The sequence below is a fragment of the Felis catus genome, chromosome E1 (genome assembly GCF_018350175.1).
Source record: "Felis catus isolate Fca126 chromosome E1, F.catus_Fca126_mat1.0, whole genome shotgun sequence".
Taxonomy (NCBI): domain Eukaryota; kingdom Metazoa; phylum Chordata; class Mammalia; order Carnivora; family Felidae; genus Felis; species Felis catus.
Window position 1 is genome coordinate 35,466,498 of NC_058381.1, and position 21,926 is coordinate 35,488,423.

The 21,926-nt window shown below is 54.6% G+C and overlaps 1 protein-coding gene across 2 annotated transcripts in view; it reads right to left on the reverse strand.

The window, feature by feature from the left end:
• Positions 1–537: 537 nt before the first annotated feature.
• The window catches only part of ITGA3 (integrin subunit alpha 3), a 31,371-nt gene continuing 9,982 nt past the window's right edge, over positions 538–21,926 (reverse strand). For both annotated transcript variants that reach the window (XM_011289188.4, XM_045044244.1), the window contains exons 5-27: positions 21,510–21,759; positions 19,558–19,644; positions 18,956–19,163; positions 18,302–18,498; positions 15,797–15,885; positions 15,533–15,669; positions 15,275–15,361; positions 14,221–14,288; positions 14,011–14,147; positions 13,087–13,236; positions 12,892–12,989; positions 12,411–12,558; positions 12,102–12,170; positions 11,398–11,477; positions 11,212–11,289; positions 10,295–10,397; positions 9,960–10,142; positions 9,638–9,760; positions 8,912–9,025; positions 7,163–7,261; positions 3,217–3,342; positions 2,687–2,830; positions 538–1,930 (exon numbers count right to left, since the gene is read on the reverse strand). In XM_011289188.4, the coding sequence (XP_011287490.2) occupies positions 2,720–2,830; positions 3,217–3,342; positions 7,163–7,261; positions 8,912–9,025; positions 9,638–9,760; positions 9,960–10,142; positions 10,295–10,397; positions 11,212–11,289; positions 11,398–11,477; positions 12,102–12,170; positions 12,411–12,558; positions 12,892–12,989; positions 13,087–13,236; positions 14,011–14,147; positions 14,221–14,288; positions 15,275–15,361; positions 15,533–15,669; positions 15,797–15,885; positions 18,302–18,498; positions 18,956–19,163; positions 19,558–19,644; positions 21,510–21,759 (2,742 nt within the window). In that variant the 3' untranslated portion in view covers positions 538–1,930; positions 2,687–2,719. The remainder of the gene's footprint in view (positions 1,931–2,686; positions 2,831–3,216; positions 3,343–7,162; positions 7,262–8,911; positions 9,026–9,637; positions 9,761–9,959; positions 10,143–10,294; positions 10,398–11,211; positions 11,290–11,397; positions 11,478–12,101; positions 12,171–12,410; positions 12,559–12,891; positions 12,990–13,086; positions 13,237–14,010; positions 14,148–14,220; positions 14,289–15,274; positions 15,362–15,532; positions 15,670–15,796; positions 15,886–18,301; positions 18,499–18,955; positions 19,164–19,557; positions 19,645–21,509; positions 21,760–21,926) is intronic.

Here is a 21,926-nt window from a genome sequence, read left to right on the forward strand (position 1 = left end):
CTGTCTTTCCAGTCTTGGGTCCCTGGTTCACCCTCTGATCTACTCAACATGGTGCCTAGGGGCGGGGGTTTGGGTGCAATTGCAAAGCAGGTTCTTATCTGAACCCAGCCACTGGATGAAGGTTCTTGGCTCTCTGCCCTTGCACTCAGCCTCCCTGCACCAGTTTCCAGGACTACCTGTTTCTATACAGCAGAGTAGCTTTCTGCCTCTTCCGGACCCTGCACATCACCACCTCTCCCTCCCTCCTCCCTCCCCAGGGCCAGCACACTGTGCACCAAGAAGCCATTTGGGATTCTATCCAGTCTACTCAGCTCCCCTCCCTGACTTTAGGTTCTGGATCTCAGTTATATGTCCACGACCATCCCTTAGACCAGGACATCACTGAGAGCAGGGGCTGGTATGTCCCCCTCCCCACCTCTAAGATCCCTCCCCGCACCTGGCTTTGTCCGCCCAGGGGTCAGCTAGATGACAGCACTATCCAACAGACCGAACTGAGGTTGGTACAGGGTGGGGGTGAATGGAGGCCGATGCAGTGCATAAAAACTGGGAGCTGTTTATTGGTCGCCTGAGAAGCCTATATACAAAGAAGGCACAAGGAGGGGGAGGGAGCCTCCCGCTACAGTACCATGGAAGGGGACAGGGACTGGAAAAGGGAACCGCCAAGAGGCAGGGGTCAGGAGAGGTTCCCTGGAACCGGCCTCAACTTCTAGACTGGGCCTCAGGACCTACCCACGGGGGAGGAGGCAGAGCTAGGTCGGCTCTGAGAAAGCCAAGGACAGCCAAGAACTCTCCTTCTAGGTCCCCTCCCCATGGTCAGTGAGGGCAGAAGAGGTTCTGCCCAGGGGGCAGGGCCAGGGCTCCCTCCCTGTTCTACATTCAAGTGTCGCTCCCTCTGTGATCTTGTGTGTGTTGGGGGGGGGGGGGAGATGGTCTCTCCAGGCCTTCAGAGGCCTGCGCGGTAGTGGTGGGTAAGAAGTGGTATCTCCTCTCTACGTCCAACATCTCCTTGGCCCAGGACCGGTCCCCTCCTCTGCTGAGCGTTCCACTGAGTTCCCAGGGCAGTCCCGCCGCCACGTGTCGAGCTGGCCGGCGGCTTTTGCCCATCTTTGTTCCTCCAGACTGCTCTCCTCGCCAGTGCGGGCCGTGGCCGAGGAGAGAGGCTTCACAGAGGTCCGTGAAGGGAAGCCATCTCGGGGCCTTCCTTCTAGCTCACTCTGCTCTTGGGTCTGAGCACGCCCAGTCCTGCAAACGCCACGGTGGGCAACCTGAGGCAGGCCCCCGCGCCCTCTGGCATGGGTGCCGGGAGCTGGGGGCCCGGCGCGCTGTTCCTTGTCAGTAGTTTTAGACTTAATAGCAGAGTCAATCCAGTGACTATGGCTCAAGATGGGTCCAGTGTGCATGGGGGAGGTGTCACCACAGCGGGGGCATTTTCCTCCTGGCTCTGGTGGAGGCCCTTTGGCTTGGTTTTGGCACAGGCAGAGGCAGGGCCACGCATGTCCACGCGCCAGCCATGGGGCACAAGCACAGGCCACAAGCAGGGGGGCCCGCGTGTGTCCAGGGCCCAGGGCTGCGGTGAGCACTGCAGGGCCCGCGACCCCGGCCCTCCTGCGGGGAGCCCGTGGCTGGATAGCCCACGCGCGTGCTCGAAGAGGTGCGTGTGCCTGAGTCTGCTGCTGCCAGCCAAAGGCAGTGGCCCCTGTGGACCGTCCGGGGCATAACTTATGATAAATAGAAGGGGACACCAGGGGGAGCAGGGGTGGGATCGGGGAGGAGATCAGTAGTATCGGTCCCGACTCTGCCAGCTGGTGACCCAGTGCTTCTTGGTAGGCACGGTGCTCCCTGGAGGCGGATAGCGCTCCTCCTCCCGGATCCGCACCGCGTGGTACTTGGGCATGATCCGATAATAGCGGGTCCGCTTAAAGAAGTCGCACTGCATTGGGGTGGGGGGTGGAGAAGAGGAAGGGTATCAGCAATCCAGCAATCCGGGCCGCAGGAAGTTGTGCCCAGCCGCTTCCTCCCCCCACCCAGAGGCCCTCAAAGCCGGGACCCCCTGACCCAAACACATGCCATCTCCCTGCACCGCGACAGGGAGGGCGAGGTTACCCACCCCACGCCCCAGAGGAAGGAGGAGCTGAGGAGGGCAGAGAGGAGAAGGGAGGCAGATGGAGACAGAGGCGGGGCACTGAGATTGTTGATGAGAGGGCCAGGATGGGTGGTGGTCTCCCCTGACCATGCCGTTGGGGTGGGGGTGGGGCCAGTTTGTCGCCTGGGGGTGGGGGGTGGGGGGCTCCAAGGAGGAAAAGTACTAGTTCCCAGGAGAAGGACTCTACTAGTCCCGCCCTTCTCAGGAGGTGTAGACTCACTCCGGAAGTTTGCTGTGTGGCCTAGAGATGGGGCCTCGCCTTGGCCTTGCTCCTTTTCCAAGAAAGCTTTCCCAGAAAGCCAAGGGGCACGGGGAGCATTTTACGGCCCCCTCTTGGGACCCCAAGTCTTCAGGGGAGGCAGTGAGAAGACACGTTGAGCTCTCCCAGGGAGTGGAGGGAGACCAGTGGCCTGCTTTTAGGGGTGGCGCTGGGGACAGAGTGAAGTGCAGAGAGGGCCCATGGGGAGGAGGAGCGGATAGGACAGAGTCAGAGGCCCCGGCCAGCTGCGAGGCTCAGGGGAGAGGGCCCGGAGGCCGCGTTACCCGGGTGGGCCGGGGGGCGGGGGACTGCCCCCCTCAGTAGTCGTCGGTCAGCCTCTCTGTCTCTGACGGCTGGCTCTTCATTTCCGCCTTCTGCCTCTTAGCTTCATACAGGGCGCGAGTGCGGGCTCGCTTGAAGAAGCCGCACTGCGGAGGGGAGGAGGTGGGGATGGGCCATCAGGGGGAGCTGGGGGGTCCTTGCCAGCAGCACTCATGGGCGGGGGCTTAGGGCTGCGGAGCCCGGATGCCTAGGCCCCCGGCCCCAGCCCCAGCTTGGTGGTGTGGCCGGAAGCCAGAGCTTCCTGGCTTCTCCTTCCATCTTGCAGGTCCCCCCCCATTAGCCAGGCAGGAATATCCTGGTGAGTGAGGTCAGGATGGGACAGGGGGTGCGACTGGCAGCTGGGGAGAAAGGTGGGGATGACATGGGGGAAGGGTGGGGGAGACGTGAGGAATGGGGTGAAGGGAGGGCTGGCGAGGGTCTGCTGGCGGGAAGTCCCAGAGTGGAAGTCCCAGTGGTGGTCTGGGGTCCTCACCTTCCAGAGCAAGAGGATGATCAGCCCCAGAAGCAGCAGCCCGGCACTCACGGCCACAAGCACCAGCCATAGCTCGATCTCCGCTGGCAGGTCCTCCACCAGCTCAGAGTCAATGTCCACGGAGAACTGGCGAGTGAGCGAGCGTGGGAAGAGGCTCAGCCCTGTGTCTGCCCCCTGGGGCCCCATGCTGGGCCCAGGACCCTGCTGTTTGACCTGCTACCAGCAGGGGGCACTCCGGGACCAGAGAAAGCCCCTGCCCGCCCACTGACGGCGGCAGAGGCCTCCATTCTCTCTGGTTTTCCCTAGGTGCAGACCGGCAGCAAAGGACCAGCGTCAGATCTGGGAGGCAGCCTGGAATCCGGGTTTGTAACCTACCCATCCCGGCTTGAGCCCCAGCCCCATCCTGGACGAGCTGTGTGTGTGGCCTTGGACAAGTAATTCCTCCCCTTGGAATGTACATTTCATGCTCTCTAATAGGGAGATCATCATGCCTACCTCACAGGACGGCAGAGCGGCCAAGAACATGGGTTCTGGAACTAGACTACCTGGGTTCAAGTCCCACGTGTGCTATTCCTTAGCTGGGTGACCTTGGGAGAGTTACTTAACCTCTCTCTGTAAAATGGAGACTCTGAGAATGATACCTACCTCAAAGGTTACTGGGAAAGATTAAATGTGTTTGCCGGATACATAACAAGCACTCCACAAATATTTACAAAAAAATAAAGAATGCAGAGCTTATAGCACCATATTTCTTCCCCTACAATGTGTATGTATAATATAAAATTATATTACATATATTACAACATGTTATATAATCATACATTATAATATATTATATACAATGTAAAGTATATATTATAAAATATATTATACAATATTGTTATAATTATATATAATATTATATATAATATGATACATAACATTGTATATAATATACCATACATAGCATATACATGTTATATATGGTATTATATTATAAAATTATATTACATAATGTATATATTTTTTATACATTTATATTTATATATTTATATTACATTACTTATTTATATACATAATGTATATATATTTAAATAGAGAAAATTTTTTTCTGACTACGACTATATATCATTCTTTCTTTTTTTTTTTTTTCAACATATTTCTTGGGGCACCTGAGTGGCTCAGTCGGTTAAGGGTCTGACTTTGGCTCAGGTCATGATATTGCAGTTGGTGGGTTCGAGTCCCGCATCACGCTCTGTGCTGACAGCTCAGAGCCTTGAGCCTGCCTCTGATTCTGTGTCTCCCTCTCTCTCTGCCCCTCCCCTGCTTGAGCTCTGTCTCTGTCTCTCAAAAATGAATAAACATTAAAAAAAATTAAAATATGTATTTCTTTAAATGTTTATTTATTTTTGAGAGAAAGAGAGAAAAAGACAGAGACAGAGTGCAGGCGGCGGAGGGACAGAGAGAGAGGGAGAGGCAGAATCGGAAGCAGGCTCCAGGCTCCAGCTGTCAGCACAGAGCCCAACGCGGCTCAAACCCAGGAACCATGAGATTATGACCTGAGCTGAAGTTGGACGCTTAACCGACTGAGCCACCCAGGCACCCATCATCCGTATTTAAACAAAAATAATCAAAATAATTTTTAAAGAAATAATCATGGGGCAACTTATGGCAGTTACGCGTCGACTTCGGCTCAGGTCATGATCTCACAGTTAATGGGTTCGAAACCCGTGTCAGGCTCTGTGCTGACAGCTAGAACCTGGAGCCTGCTTCAGACTCTATGTCTCCCTCTCTCTCTGTCCCTCCCTCGCTTGCACTCTCTCTGTCTCTGTCTCTCTCTCTCAAAAATAAATAAACATTAAAAAAACTTAAATACAGGGGCGCCTGGGTGGCTCAGTCGGTTAAGCGTCCGACTTCAGCTCAGGTCACGATCTCGTGGTCCGTGAGTTCGAGCCCCGCGTCAGGCTCTGGGCTGATGGCTCAGAACCTGGAGCCTGCTTCCAATTCTGCGTCTCCCTCTCTCTCTGCCCCTCCCCCATTCATGCTCTGTCTCTCTCTGTCTCAAAAATAAATAAAACGTTAAAAAAAAATTAAAAAAAAAACTTAAATACAGATGATATAAAGAAAACGAAAGGTTCCCAGTAATCTTACTTCCTAGAAATAACTCTCCTCAACATTTCAGTGAACCTCTTTCCGTATTTTTTAATACATATGTTGAACGGACACACTTTTTTCTCCCACAGAAATGGGGTCTCTGTGTGCTGCACACTCTTCTGCGACCTGCTTCCTCTTTCGGTTTTATTATCATCATTTTGTGATGTCAATTAATAAAGATCAACCTCATCTCTTCTGAGGACTGCATAGTCATTCTAGAAAATGCACCACAATTTATTGAACCAACATCCTAGCGAAAGACATGCAGACTGTTTCCAATTTCATGCCATCATAAACGCTTTAAAATATCCTCGTATATTTACATTCGCCTATTCATCCTGTTAGCTCTTTAAGACGTAGTATCATGTGCTGCCTTGAAAGCAGTGTGCATTTTACACTCTAATAGATATTGACAAATGCATTTCCAAAAAGAATCCATCAATTTATACCCTGACCAACAGCATTTCCTTCTACCTCGTCAGCACGGACAGCGTTATTCTTTTTAATTTTTTCCAATCTGATAGGAAGAAAAAAAAAATCTTGCTGCTGTTACTTTTATGTCCTCACTATTGAGGTGACTATTTCTAGTTCACCCTGTACACTGTCCATTTATCTTTATGCTGCCCTATTTACCTTTACATATTAAAAATTGGGCGCCCGGGCGGCTCAGTCGGTTAAGCGTCCGACTTCTGCTCAGGTCATGATCTCATGGTTCGTGAGTTCCAGCCCTGCGTCGAGCTCTGTGCTGACAGCTTAGAGCCTGAGCCTGTTTCAGATTCTGTGTCTCCCCCTCTCTCTGCCCTCCCCCTGCTCACGTTCTGCCTTTCTCTCTCTAAAATAAATAAAAACATTAAAAAAAATTTAAATACATCTATACCAACACTTCACCATATGTGCTATAAACATTTTTAAAAGCAACCTATCGGGGCGCCTGGGTGGCTCAGTCGGTTAAGCATCCGACTTCGGCTCAGGTCATGATTTTGCGGTCTGTGAGTTCGAGCCCCGCGTCGGGCTCCGTGCTGACAGCTCAGAGCCTGGAGCCTGTTTCCGATTCTGTGTCTCCCTCTCTCTCTGCCCCTCCCCCGTTCATGCTCTGTCTCTCTCTGTCCCAAAATAAATAAACGTTGAAAAAAAAACGTTGAAAAAAAAATTTTTAATATCTACTCTAACTCAACTGTATAGTTGGTTATCATGTGAGGGAAGGGTTTGTCTTTACTTCCCAAATGGGTTCTCCCAACCCAGCTTAATAACCTAACTTCTTCCGCTGCTTAAAAGTGCCGTCTGCGTAATAACGTAAATTTCTGTTCTGTTCCATCGGTGTTTCTGGCCCTTCCCCCACTACCTTAATTTATTTTAGGAAATACACCATAATATATTTAGCCAACCCTCCCTTCAGCTCCCGTGTGTATGTCCTCCACCAAATCCTTTTCACAACAAATTGTTAGCAATTTTGCCTTTTTTTTTTTTCCCCTCCCCGATGTAGCTCTGAACCAAGCTGGAGAACTTTGTTCTCAAGTCTCCACGGGGATGGCAGGTCTCCCCAGAGAAGCTGTGCAGGTCCAGTAAGCTCAGGCAGGGGTTCTCAACCCTGGTTGCGCGTTAGAATCCCCGAGGGGCCTTTTACACCTACCCAAACGGGGTCCCCACCCCCACAGACTCTGATTTCATTGCTTAGGGGTGCAGTCCAGACCCCAGGGGCCCTCCAGAGGATTCCCAGGTGCTGCCACGACTCAGAACCACACAGCTGAAGAGAAGACGCGCTGTGCTCCCCTGCCCCGGCCAGGTAGCCCTGCTCCCCAAAACGCTCACTCACCCACACGGTCTTGTTCTCCATGCTGATGGCCGGGATGCTGGTTCGGAGGAACAGGGTAGCCCAGCTGCTTACCCTGACCCTGTCAAAGTCTCTGTAATCCTGGAAGCAGGAGGAGGGGGAGGGATGCATTAAAAGAAGCAGCTGAAGCCCCTCTGAGCCTCCCTCTTGACCCCGAGCAGCCCCCCCCACCAGGGTACCCTCCCCCGACACAGCATCTTTAAGAGGCACCCAAGGGACCTGAGAGCCAGGCGTCTCCACACAAATGCACATCACCCATTCATTTCTTTTTTTTTTTTAATTTTTTAAAGGTTTTTTTTAATTTAGTTTTTTTTTTTTTTTAATTTTTTTTTTTCAACGTTTATTTATTTTTGGGACAGAGAGAGACAGAGCATGAACGGGGGAGGGGCAGAGAGAGAGGGAGACACAGAATCGGAAGCAGGCTCCAGGCCATCAGCCCAGAGCCCGACGCGGGGCTCGAACTCACGGACCGTGAGATCGTGACCTGGCTGACGTTGGAGGCTTAACCGACTGCGCCACCCAGGCGCCCCTTAATTTAGTTTTGAGAGGCAGAGAGAGACAGAGCACAAGCAGGGGTGGAACAGAGAGAGAGGGAGACACAGAATCCGAAGCAGGCTCCAGGCTCTGAGCTGTCAGCACAAGCCTGACACGGGGCTCGAACCCACAGACTGTGCGCTGAAGTCAGATGCTTAACTGACTCAGCCACCCAGGCGCCCCTCACCCATTCATTTCTGCCTCAGGTCGTATGCCGGATGCTGCAGACAGCAGAGACAAGGAAGGTCACAGTCCAGGTCAGGTCTCTGGGCTAAATCTGGCCCGTCACTTGCTTTTGTAAATAAAATATTTTTGAGACACAGCCATGCCCATCCGTTTAGATATTGTTTATGGTAGCTTGTGCTACAATGGCAGAATTGAATAGTTACCGCAGAAACCGTCTGCCCCACAAAAGCTGAAAAGATTCATAATCTAGTCGTTTACAGAAAAATATGGTCTAGGTGGCCTGAGGAGGCCGGTACAGGAGTAACTGTAACCTAGAGTAGAACGTGACCAGTGGCATGTGCAGCTTCTGAGAAAGTTCTGTGGGTAGGGGGTGTCTGGGTGGCTCGGTCGGTTACCGATTTCGGCTCGGGTCACGATCTCACGGCTTGTGAGTTGGAGCCCTGACTCGGGTTCTGTGCTGACAGCGCAGAGCCTGCTTGGGATTTCTGTCCCCGCCCCCCGCCCCTCCCCCACGCTCTCTCGCTCTCAAAATAAATAAATAAACATAAAAGAAAAAAAAAAGTTCTGTGGGTGTCCAGGGAGAGCGTTTGCAGCTGGAAAAGTCAGAGAAGACCTCACTGGTGGTGAAGCATCTGGGGAGAGCCTGAGGGCCGAAGAGGAGTTTTCATGCCGCGACAACAGAGGGGGAGGGACCAGCACAGCAAAGGCGTGGACGTGGGAAAGCAACACACACACACCAAACAGAATGACGGACACACGAGAGAAGGTCGTTTTGGCTGGAGACGGACATTAGGTCATGTCCACAGGCAGACACAGGAACTAACGCTGACAGGCATACAGTGCCAGGTGTCACATTCGCCGCATGTTAAATACGATGCTGTCACTGACGCACGCACGCACGCACAGGCACGCATGTGCACCTAAGGCCTTGCTGGGACCCTGGCCTCACCCTCTCCCTGATGCTCTCCCCACCCTGGTAGGGGGCAGTGACCTCCAGATCCAGGCACTGACCTCGATGAAGGTGCTGTTCCACACTCGTGCCTGCACCGTCACATTGGTGATGACGGGGCTGTCGGGAATGAGGCACTCCAGCCACACACAGCGGGTGCGGTCACTGCCACAGCTCTGAGGTGGGCAGGGAATACAGGACATGAGACGGTCTGGGCCTCCACATGAAGTCCGATCCCTTTGTATACACATGGAGCCCAACACCCAACACCCCCTTCTCAGCCCCTCCCACACTGAGCCTTTGTTCACGCCAGCACCTGCCACCTGGGACACCACCCCCTACGTCCCCCCAGCTAGTCCTCAACGTGCTTCCCAGGCCTGTTCCTCTCTCCCTTCCAGCAGAGGGCGCCCCGCACCACCCACATCTCCTTGCCCGACCGCCCCCCCCCCCTTGCCATTCATCCTGTCTCTCCCCATTCTCCAGTCCTCATGTCCAAGGCTTTAAGCCGCTATGTCACCCTCAACAGGATGGGGCTCTCAGGAATACGGCCAGTGTCTCTTCCTTTGGCTCACTGAATTGGCGGCAAGGAGAATAGGATAACCACTGAGGCAGGAGATGAGTCTCCTCCCTCCGACTAGGGGCTCCTCAAGCCACGGGGTCACATCACCTCATCAGACTGGGGGCTCCTGGTGACTAGCACCCATCAGCCTTGCTTCAGTGCCCCCTCGTGCCCACATAGGCTGTGATGGGTGGGGATGGTCCCTTCCAACCTTGCCCCGGCCACTCACCAGTTGGGTCTCAGACTTGGCTTTCTTGGCAGCAGCCAGAGTGACTGGAGGGGGACCCTGGCCTCCCCCTGGGTCCAGCTGTCGTCGCCTGCGCTGTGGAGATGGCGGCCTGTCCCCAGGGACCTGAAGAGGGAAGAAGGGGTCGGCTAGGAGAAAGGGGTGGGAGCAGAGTAGGGGGGGAGGGAAGGGGGAGAGGTAGGCTCCTAAAGGGGTATGAGGAGAGGGAGGGCAAGACGCCGGCCTTCCTCCCTGCAGCATGCAAATGAGGTGCAATGCAAATGAGATGTAAATGAAAGATCCCCGAGAGAGATGGTGTCCTTACCGAGAGAGTGAGATTCAGAGGGTTGACAAGGTCTCCAGGTGGTCGGCAGGGCCAGGACCCATTGCCGTGGACGGTGATCTCTGTAGGGTACAGCAGCCACTTGCCATTGATGACTTCGTAGGGCCACTCCAGCCCTAGGACCAGGGTCCCCAGGGCTGCCAGCCCTTCCCCCATTGGGCCCACCTGTGGGCACACGGGGTGTCATGGCCACCGCCTCCTGGAAGACCACCTCCATCTCACCCATCCCAACCCTCACACCCTCAGACCCCAGACCCATCCCCCCCACACACACACTTCCCAGCAGTCCCCGCCCAGGGTCCCAGTGGCCCCCTTACCTGGAACTCATACTTGAGGGGGCTTCCCACATCCTCCACAGTTTTCATGCCAGACTCGCCCATCACTGTTCCCCCAAAGAAGCTTTGTAGCCGGTGACTCACCCTAAGGGTAAGAAAGATGCTGGAGTGAGGGGGTGGGAGGGGCCCTGGCAGAGGGGCTGGGCACCGAGGAAGGTGAACCACGGCTCCTCCAACATCAGGCAGACCTGAGAAAAATCCCTGCTTGGCATTTACTAGCTGTCTGCTAGTTATGCCTCAAGCGAGTGATTTATGCTCTCAGAACCTCAGTTTCCTCATCTGTGAAATGGAGTTAATAACACTTGCTATATCACGGGGCTGTTGTGGGAAGTCAGTGAGCTGATGTATATAAAATTCCTAGCACGGGGCACCTGGGTGGCTCAGTCGGTTAAGCCTCCAACTTCGGCTCAGGTCATGATCTCACGGTCTGTGAGTTCAAGCCCCGCATCGGGCTCTGTGCTGACCGCTCAGAGCCTGGAGCCTGTTTCAAATTCTGTGTCTCCCTCTCTCTCTGACCCTCCCCCGTTCATGCTCTGTCTCTGTCTCAAAAATAAATAAACGTTAAAAAAAATTAAAAAAATAAATAAATAAAATAAAATTCCTAGCACAATGAGCTCTCATGAAATGGTAGGGCCACACCAACACCTTAGCCCCAGGGTTACTGATTCCTCCACTGCTACCTGCCTTGCAAGGAGACTAATACTAATAATACTAATACTAATACTAATACTAATACTAATAATAGTGATTGTTGTTGTTAAAGGAAGGGATGACCCAGGGGAAGTAGAGGCCTGAGGACACCAGGTCGAGAGAGGTGTGTCCGAGGACCTTGGGCGCCACATTCAGGACACAGAAGCCCCAGCCCAGGCACAGCCGGCTGGGGCAGGCGTGGTACCCACATGCTGAGTGAGGCCTGGAGCGTGTAGTCCACCAGCAGGGTCAGGGTCATGGGCCACAGGTTGTCCTGGTGACTTGACCTGGGGAGGGAACGCAGCGGGTAGGGGAGATGTGTCGGCTGAGGCTGGGGCAGGAAGAGGCCCCAGGGCGCCTCACTCCTGACACAGACTGGTCTCAAGGTCACTCACGTGGAGAGCTGTAGCTGCGCCTGGAGTTCCCGCGTGTGCAGAGTCACTCCGATGACCTCGAACGTGATGAGCAGCTCCATCTGCCACGAGGGCCGGGAAGGCAAAGAGGGGCACTTGGGGCCGGGCAGGAGCAATGCCACGGGGGACAGAGGGACTGAACCCTACCCTAGGGAGTTGGGTCTCTGGCCGCCTCCCCCTCCCCCCCGTTGTGAGCAAGGGGTCTCCACCTGGCCACCTGTGTCCACTCTTCCGCCTTGCTAGCCTCATCCTGCTTCCCTTTCCTCTTCTTCTCTGTCAATGACATCTCTGATACTTTCAGGCTACAAGACTTTCAGCAAGATACTGTACTTTCTAAGCCTGTATTTTCTTTCTATAAAACAGTATGTACCTCCTCAGAAGGTTGTGAGAATTACAGCATAAAAAAAGTGCCAAGTGTTGGACTCAGGGCCTGGCACATAGTAGGTGCTCAGCAAAATCCAGTTTCCTCACCTCCACCTGCTCTAGCTTTGTGTGTAGCTCCCTAGTGGCCCCATCTTTCTTAGTCTCTGGGTCTCTCCTCTTGCCCCCCTGTATCTCCCTGTGTCCTACCCTGGCTCTTTGCTTCAAGGAGGCCTGGGAAGCAGGCAGGCAGAAGCAAGGTTAAGGTGCTCATCAGAGTAGCAGCCTGGGACCCACAGGGCTGGGAAGGTCTGGCCAGCACTCACCCTCTGGTTCCGTTTGAAGGGGTTCCCCAGCTCACAGACGATGGTCTCATTGGCCTGGCACGTCCCAGCCTGAGGAAAGAGGACAAATCAGGTCAGCCCCTTCCCTGTGACACTGGGTCTGATGCCGGAGAGGCTTGAGCACCGGGTTCCCCTAGCATTAGGGACGCTGCAAGCACCTGAGGAAGCCCAGCCCAGAGGAAGGAGGGTGGACACATGACAAATAAGAACACATGTAAACGACATGCATATAAGCATGCAAATGCTCGGCGGAGCCCCAGTTGGGCTCTTTGCTCCACGGAGGGCACTCACGGGGCGCACTGAAGACAGCAGCAGGGCGGGAGGCACCTCCAGGGTGAGTAGCGCCTCGTGGGCGTCTTCCCCAGCCCGCTCCCTGCTCCGGGTGTTGGTCACGTTGATGCTCAGGTGTAGTTTCCGGACGTCTCTGCTGTAGTGCAGCCTGGGGCGGGAAGGAGACCAGGGTGAGCCCAGAGCCCCGCCCCAGGCCAACTAGGCCCCGCCCCCCAGGCCCGCTGGTGAGGAAAGCCCCTTCTCGGGACAGCAAGGCCCGGCCCTCTAGCCTCCCCCGGAGAAGAAAGCCCCTTTCCTGGCCGGTGAAGGCCAGCCTGAGCATCCCCAACGTCAATTAAAGCCCCGCCTTTCCCTGAGGCCCCTCCCCTCAGATCTTCCGGGGTCCCTCTGATCCCTGACCTAAAGGGCCCCGCCCCTCATCTTCAGTTACCCAATGAAGCCCCGCCCCGCCCTTGGCCATTCAGCTTGGCCTGGAGCGCACCTGCTCAGAGGCTGCCCCAGCTCCGACACGAAGGCCGCCTGCATCTGCAAGTTGCTGTCGCATATGTTGTCCTGGCCGCACTCCTTCTGGAAGTGAACCTGGAGGAGGCCGGAGGCATAAGGGCCCACCACCCATACCGCTCTCTCGCTCCACAGCCCTCCCGGGCCCCGCCCTTCCGACCCTGGCCCCACCCACCTCGGTGTGGTTCTCCAGGGCCTGTGCCTGGTTTAGGACCGGGTACGCGTCCAGGGACCGCAGCCCCAGCCGGGGACGCTCAGGCATCCGTAAAGGTAAAGAGTAGTTCATGGAAATGATGATGGGACGGAGTTTGTCGCGGACGTTGTCCTGGGGAAGGCGGGTGGGTTGAGCCCAGGGCTGCACTCCCCTTCCCCGCCCCCCCCCCCCAGGTTGAACCCTCACACCACACTGAACCCTCAAGGGGAAACTGAGGCCCCTCCACACTGAAAAACCCCGATAGGACTCCTCCTCCCCAGAGATGGGGGGGGGAGTTGTTGAGCCTCCCTTCATCCCCGAGGTCCCCAGGTTGTGCTCTCTCTGTTTTGTTTTTTTATGTTTATTTATTTTTGAGAGACAGAGACAGAATGTGAGTAGGGGAGGGGCAGAGAGAGAGAGAGAAGGACACAGAATCTGAAGAGGCTCCAGGCTCTGAGCTGTCAGCACAGAGCCCCACGCCGGGCTCAAACTCACAAGCCCTGAGATCATGACCTGAGCCGAAGTCGGACGCTTAAGCTTAACCGACTGAGCCACCCAGGCGCCCCCGTGCTCTCTCTTTCAACCACGATATCCTAGAGAAGGGCTGAACTGGTCCCTCGCTCACAGGCCTCTTTTTCTCCCAGACACAAACTAAGCCAAGAGTCTCACACCCCTCACTTTTCTCAGGGGCGATGAGCCCTTTGGCGCCCATGCTCCCTCCGAGGGTCTCTCTCTCTCTATCATACGCTGCTCCCTGTACCCCCTGCAGACCAATGGCCTTCCAGGCCACCCTCCCCCTCCTCTGCCTCTGGGGAGATTGCGATCCCTCCCCCCTGACCTGGTGGGACTCTAGTCATCTCCTGCAGAGATCCTGGATCAGTGCCCCACCCCTCGCCCCTCCCTCACCATCAGGAGCAGTTCCAGCTTCTGGCAACGCAAGTCGGGCATGGAGAAGAAGCCATGGAAGACCGCTGACTGGCTGCGTGCAAAGCGAAGCCTAGGCGGCCGGCGGTCCCGGTCGGCCTCCAGGGTGTAGGCCAGGGCTGGAGGTGGATGGGGTGGTTAGCAAGCGGCCAGGTAACCACGCTCCTCCCCGCCCCGCACCCCCACACTCACTGATGTTTCTCCTGTAGTTGGGGTTCCCGGCACTCTGGTTGTAAGCAAAGCACAGCTCCACCTGCACGCTGTTGGGAGGCGGGAGACACATAGGAGGGCCTGCTCACAGCGGGACCCAGTTATCCAGGCCCTGGCTCTCACCCCTGTACTGGGCAAGGGGAAACCAGGGCCCTTAGAAGGAAAGGCAGGGACAAAACTGGGGAGTCCACACAGCTGGTTTGGGGCGTCCCTGGTTTCTTCCCTCCCCACTCCCATTAAAGCCACAGAACACAGGGTTAGAGGTCACCAGTTGGGAAACTGAGGCCCTGAGAGCAGAAAGAGTTGTCTGAAGTCACCCGTTGGTTGGTGCCCTGCCCAGTCTTGTATAGGGACCTGCTGTCCAGATCTCTTTCTCCCACTCACCCCTGCTCTCTGCTCTGTGGCCCTTTGCCTTCTGATCCAGGCCTCATTCACGCACAGACCCCGGGGTCATCACCATTGTTATTACTGTCACCATCTTAGCAACTAACACGTTCTGAGCACGTAGGGTGTACAAGGTGCCGTGTGAAGGGCTTTGTGTACGTTATCTCATTGAATTATCACAACAATCCTGCAAGTTGGTTATTATTGTTAACTTTGTTTTATAGGCAACGACTCTGAGACTCAGGGGGATTAACAGTTTGCCCAAGGTGGCTCTCTGTCCTGTCCCCCTAAGTGTCTCCCTCTCCCCTCCTCCTCTAGGAACCCACTCCCCAGAGCCCACCCCTCTATACCACTGCAGTGGGCATAGCTGGGATTTATTCAAACACTGCAGTCCAGAGCTCCCTCTCCAAACCCATGCTCGACTACCTCCCCCCGCCGCCCCGACCAAAGTGGGTAATTTGCCTATTACCTCCTGCAAAGAAGTCGGCTTTTTAATGAGGTTGGATAGGAGGGGCAATGCTAACCCCAAGAACCAACCCTCTAACGGTGGGATATCAGGAGTTGCCAGGGGAGGGGTTTGGGAGCCAGGGTCCTTCCTGGCGTGCTCATATATAGAGAAGTGGGTGGACAGAGCAGGGGCTGAGAGTCTTACCAGGAGGTAGCTGTGCAGAGTGCAGGGTCCAGCACGGATGGCCTGGCTACCAAGGTCTTGTGGAGGATGTTGATGACCGGTCGCGCCCTGCAGGGAAAACACACAGACACCAGTGCCTCCTGCCTGCCCCCTGTCAGGCCAGGCCTGGGGCTCACACTTGCATGGACCCGGTGCCCAGAGATGGTGGACAGAGGTGGGGCTCCACGCAGACAGGGCTGGAGGAGAGAAAGGCCCCCATCTACCATTGCCCTGGCTTACCGCAGCAGCACGACGTGGTCTGACAGGCTCCCCACTAGGAGGTCCGGGTAGAAGTTCTCATCCACGTCCATCCGTCCACTCAGTGAGTAGCCAAAGGTGGCCAAGCCAGGCAGTCCCAGCTCCTCCCCAGGGATCACCTGGGGGCAGGGGGAAGCGGTGGGGACAGGCTCAGGGTGAGCTCTGGGGAGTGGGGCAGAGGGGGAAGAGGGAGAAGGTGTCTGCGGGGAAGGAAGGCAAGCCCCCTTTGTCCCTGTCCATCCATACCTGCTGCGGCTCTCTGAGGAGCCCCCTGGAGCTGCTGTGATAGATGTACACTTTGCCCAAGCCCTCGAATGGGGCTCCCACAGCAACGTCTGGGGAAGAGAGGCAGGACGGTTGACTCTGGGTACCGTGGGCCCCCTGTCCCTCCAGCCTTGCGCTCCAAGGCCACAGGGGCCAGCATGAAACTGACCTCACCCTGCCAGGCGGTGCTTCAGAACGTCAGGGAACAGAGCTCGATGGCTGGGGATTAAAACCGCGACCATCGTGAGCCCAGTTGCTTCCTTTTAAAGTAGGTCTAGGAGAGGCAAATGACTTACCTAAAGCCATACCGCAAGTTAACGCCAACAGGCAGGCCTCAACTCCAGATTCCTGGCCTAGTGTTTGTTTTTCCTTGTTATAGTACTTTCCATCTCCTCTGCCAGCCTCCCCTTCAGATACCCGGTTCTTCTAATCGCATTTACCAGCAGGGCCACAAAAAGAAGGGTTCCCCATGGGTGACTTTGCCACGTAGTTATCAAGCACTGACCTCATTTAATCCTGACAAGAGTCCTAGGGGGGTAGGTACTCCCATCCCATCTCACAGGTGAGGAAGCAGACTCAGAAAACCCCGAATCACACAACTAATGAGTAGAAAAGAGGACAGTTTGAGTGCCTGTCTGTCTACCACTGGGGGCTGGAATTTTAATCACACGATAACTTTTCTTGTTAAGATTCGTTAGACTTTAGACTTTTAAAATTCTAACCAGTATTGGGGCGCCTGGGTGGCTCAGGCAGTTGAGCGACCGACTTTGGCTTAGGTCATGATCTCACGGTTTGTGAGTTCCAGCCCCGCGTCGGGCTCTGTGCTGATGGCTCAGAGCCTGGAGCCTGCTTCTGATGCTGTGTCTCCCTCTCTCTCTGCCCCTCCCCCACTCATGCTCTGTCTCTGCCCCTCCCCCACTCATGCTCTGTCTCTATCTCAGAAATGAATAAACATTAAAAAAATTTTTTTTAAATTCTAACCGGTATTTCCACAAATAAGCCCCGAATGTTTTATGATCTTCTTAAATTTTACTACACTCTTTCTAGTTTGCCGTTTTTGATTTGACAAGGCCTAGGTAACCAGAAAGCGAAGCTTGTTAGAGAAGTATGTAAAGGAAAAGTAAGTGGGTCCTGAGTAGAAACCAGACGACTCTTCTATCAGTGAATGCTTAGGCTTTGCTAACCGAACTTTCTAGCACCTATTTTGGCTCTTTAGAGGCTCCTCTGCCTTCCTTTCAGTTCTCAGGTATGTTCTGGGAAATCAAGGATGTCAGAAAAAGTGGTTTCCAGATAAGCCGGGTGCTCTCATGTCAACCAGGTGCTTCCTTAATCTGTCCCCTTTCCTTGACACCCCAGGTCTAATTGGTCCCCAAGCCCTGTAGAGCACTGGCCACCCTCTATATCTGGGCTCCCATTTTGTCCCAGCCCTTAACACCCCACATTTGATATAATACGTTCTTGGGGCACTTGGGTGGCTCAGTCGGCTAAGCATCTGACTTTCGCTCAGGTCATGATCTCACGGTTTGTGGGTTCGAGCCCCGCGTCAAGCTCTGTGCTGACAGCTCAGAGCCTGGAGCCTGCTTCGGATTCTGTGTCTCCTTCTCCCTCTGCCCCACCCCCCCCCCAACCCCTTGCACTCTGTCTCTCTGTCTCTCTCTCAAACATAAACATAAAAAATATTTTTAAAAAAGAATACATGGGGCGCCTGGGTGGCGCAGTCGGTTAAGTGTCCGACTTCAGCCAGGTCACGATCTCGCGGTCCGTGAGTTCGAGCCCCGCGTCGGGCTCTGGGCTGATGGCTCAGAGCCTGGAGCCTGTTTCTGACTCTGTGTCTCCCTCTCTCTCTGCCCCTCCCCCATTCATGCTCTGTCTCTCTCTGTCCCAAAAATAAATAAACGTTGAAAAAAAAAATTAAATAATTAATTAATTAATTAATTAATTAAAAAAAATAAATAAATAAAGAATACATTCTTGATCTTAATACCCCAGCCTTGCTCTCCCCCAACCATTCCATATCACCCTCCAGAATCACCTTTCAAGGTACCAAGCTATCAGATCACATCCCTGCCCCAAAACCTTCTCTGGACACCCCTCCGCCATTACCCACACGTAAAGCCCCAGTTCCTCCGCCCGGCTTTCACAGCGTCTACCCCGTCTCCACAAGGCCATTCCGGTCTCATCTCTGACGTGAACACCCCACATCCGCTCAATTTGGGCAGATGAGGGCAAGTACCCCATGCTCATGTTCTGCCCCTTCTGTTCCCCTCTGTGCACACTCAGCCCAGACTCCGATGCCCAGTGGTACATCCACTCCTCCAGGAGGTCCACCGAGCTTGCCTCTGGTGGCTCCCTCCGCACGGCTTCTCTCTATGACTGCTGTGAGCTCCCTGGCCCTGGGCCCCAGTCTCCTCTTCAGGCCCTGCCAAGGCTGGTATGCGGCTGGCACTCAGTCAGTGGGTGTGCTGGGGCAGGAGTGCTGGCTCATACCCTGGAATCCGTCCTGGTTGATGTCACCAATGCTGGCCACAGAGAAGCCAAAGGCAGAGCGACTGGGGCCGTGAAGAAGGAGGGAGGGGTGGGCAGGGAAGGAGGTGCCTGCCTGGTTCATGAAGACATAGACGGCACCCCCCACCTCTTCTTTCCGCTCAAAGTAGTACGGGGCACCCACCAGGAGGTCCTGCCACCTGCACAGGAGAGAAGGAGGGGAAATGGGAGTGTGGGGTCAGCCTCCAATATACAACAGAACTCTTGTTTAGCAGGTCCAATTGTGCCAGAACACACGGCTATACAAATGGCATTTCTGGTCACGTGAAGGACATGGGAAGGCCAACATGACCCTTTAAGAGGAACCGTGTGTCCTGGAGAAGCCATGGAGCCGCAGATCACACCCAAACAACCCACATCCACTAGAACCATAAACTGACAAACGGAGACGCAGGTGCCGTGCAATTGACATGTAAATACCCGGAATCGCCTAGTGTCTAATTGCAAATCAACGCGCAAATTCGACTTGCAAATCCCCGTAAACAGCATGCAAACACATGAACAACCGCAACCCTCCATTTCTCTGCCCTGTGGCTTGCACAAGCCTGCCCCCCTCACCATTCCCCCTGGCCCCCGAGAATGTCCCTGGATTCTCACCCATCATTGTTCAGGTCTGCCAGGGCAATGGCGCTCCCAAAATAGGCGCCCACCTGCGTGCCCTCCAGCACCTGCCTCCGCCGTAGGTCTCCGCCTGCCTCCTGGCTCAGCAAGAAGACAGCGCCCATATGTCGGTGCCGTGGGGCACCCGTCACAATCGTGATGTCCGTGGGGTGCAGGATGGCGCTGCCCACCTGTACTGTGTACCCTGGGACGAGGGCAGGGTGGTCAATCGAGGCTCAGTACACTTTGTCCCCTTCCACCCTGGACCCAGCCCCCCCCCCCAAATCCCCCAGATATCTTCTATTCCTCTATCCCAAGTTGGGAAAGAAAGTGGACCGTGGACGCCCAGCCTCCAATCCCGCCCGCACACTGGACTGTGACTTCCATGAAGGTAGAGACCTTGCATCTCGGGTGCTCAGAACAGGCCCGGCACATAGGCGGTGCTCAACGGGCGTGTGCTAGTTGAACTCAATGGCCCTCCTCACACCTGCACCGTGGCCTCGCTGTCGTACCCGGCACTGAAGGTGAGAGGCCAGCAGGCTAGGAACTGAGCCCCCTTCTTCCTCTACCACCCAATGAGCCACCACAGCAGGACTCACCAATATAGAGGTTTCCTTGGTCCTCTGGCTCCTTGTAACTATATTCGGATAAATCCCAGTCCTTCCGCTGAATCATGTAGCTGTTTCCTTCACAAGAATTTCCGGGAGGGGGAGGAGAGGAGTTTAGATCACCACTGTCTTCGTCCTCCCTATCGAGGTCCCCCTGCCACCCCTACCCCAACAAGGACAATAATAACCCCTTCTATTTGTGAGCACTTTGCCATTGGCAAAACCCGTCCCCTTTATTTTAATAATTCTGTGAAGGAGAATGATGATGCCTGTTTTACAGATGAGAAAAACAAGGCTCGGGGATGGGAAGCAGTTGCAAGAGACACGGCTAGAACCTGGTCATCCAGGCTCCTGGATACTAGATGACTCTTCCCTCACTCTAGACCCCGAGGCCAGACGCCAGGCTATTATCTCCTGGTTCTGCCCCCAAACTCAGGCTGCCTACCTGTCCCCTGCTCCATGGGGGCTGTGCTGGAGAGTAGCCACTGCCCTGCTGAGGTTCTAAAGGACCAGGGGGCAGGGGAGGCAGGACCAGAGGACTGAGCAGAGGCCTCAGTCTCAGGTGAGTCGAGCTACAACCATGCCCTGGGCTACCTGTTGGCCAAGAGGAAGGCCTCTCTCTGCCGGTTGATTCTACAATAACGATGCAGTAAGGACAGAAGGCTCACTGTGGCTACAACACGTGTGGTGGACACAGGTAGACGTGGAAGGGACGGGAGCCCTCAGACACCTGAGCGGCAGTGTGGGGCACAGCAGTTACAAGCACGGCTCTTGGTACAAAGAAATACTCTACAGGCCCCCAAAAGATTGCCCTATAGGTACCGATGGGAAAAAATGCCCATAGCTTATTGATAAGTGGAAAAGAGAAAGTAGCAGAACAGCATGTTTAGTTGGGATTCTGTTTGCGTGTGTGTTTTAAAAAGATATCTTAGGGGCGCCTGGGTGGCTCAGTCGGTTGAGCGTCCGACTTCGGCTCAGGTCATGATCTCGCGGTCCGTGAGTTCGAGCCCTGCGTCGGGCTCTGTGCTGACCGCTCAGAGCCTGGAGCCTGTTTCAGATTCTGTGTCTCCCTTTCCCTCTGACCCTCCCCCATTCATGCTCTGTCTCTCTCTGTCTCAAAAATAAATAAACGTTAAAAAAAAAAGTTAAAAAAAAATATCTTTAAAAAGACATCTGCATATCCTGGGGGCGCCTGGGTGGCTCAGGCAGTTAAGCATCCGACTCTTGGTTGTGGCTGTTTGGGCTCAGGTCATGATCCCACGGTTGTGAGATCGAGCCCCACGTGGGGCTCTGTGCTGGCAGGCGGATTCTTGGGACTCTCTCTCTCCTGTGTCTCTGTCCCTGCCCCTGTTCACATGCGCATGCGCAGTCTCTCAAAATAAATAAACATTAAAAAATTTAAAAAAAAGAGAGAGAGATCTATATATCCTAAAATAAATCGGCGGTTCCGTGAGACACTTAGTAATCTGCACAGGGAAACAGGAGGAGGGAAGTGGGTGGGAGAGGAGGGGCACTTAAACTCTTTGTTTTACCAAATCCTTCCGCCCCAGTCAGCAGTTGTACCAGGAGCGTGTTTTATGGTTTTAATAAGGTTTCAAATTCTTGAAGTGGAGTCAGATGGACCCGCGCTCCAGTCCAGGTTTCGTACCTTACTGTTGGCCTTGGGCAATTTACTTTACTTCTCGGAGGCTCAGCTTCCCATGAAATGGGTATAATGATACCTGCCTCATAAGAGTATTTTAGGATTGCTTAACATAATACGTGTAAAGCCTCCGGCACATAGTAGGCGCTTTAAAATAGTAGAGGTGCTGGCGATTGCCGATATGGGCAGAGAGATCTCTTCTGCCCTCTGGTGGGGAGGGTCTGGGCTGGCTGTCCCGGGTGGGGGTGGGGGGGGCTGGCTGGGAGTGGGTGCTCCTCCTCCCGTCCCCCTTGGTCCCCACCTTTCCAGTTATAGGCACCCGGAGCGCCGAAGTACACAGTGTTCTGGGTGAAGCCACCGCTGGTGCCCAGCTGACACATGCCCGTCTCCAGGTAGTCCGTGTTGCTGTTACACATCTCGTTGTGGTACGTCTGCCAGTCATCAGTGGGGTCCAGCTGGAGGTCATTGCCCCGCACATAGCACTTGCCCACCATGCGTCGCTGGTCCTCGGACCCTGACCACAGCACCTGGGTGTAGCGGTGGGCACAGACCTGGGGACACACCCCCCCCACAACACACACAGCCTGAGCCCGTAGCAGGGACCGAAGACCCGCTGTCTCCTTGGCCCTGTGCACCTCTGGCTTTGCTAGGGAGGACTTGGAAGAGGTCTCCTGGCTTGTTTTTCTTCCCACAGTGACACCTGGACCTGCGTCTCCTT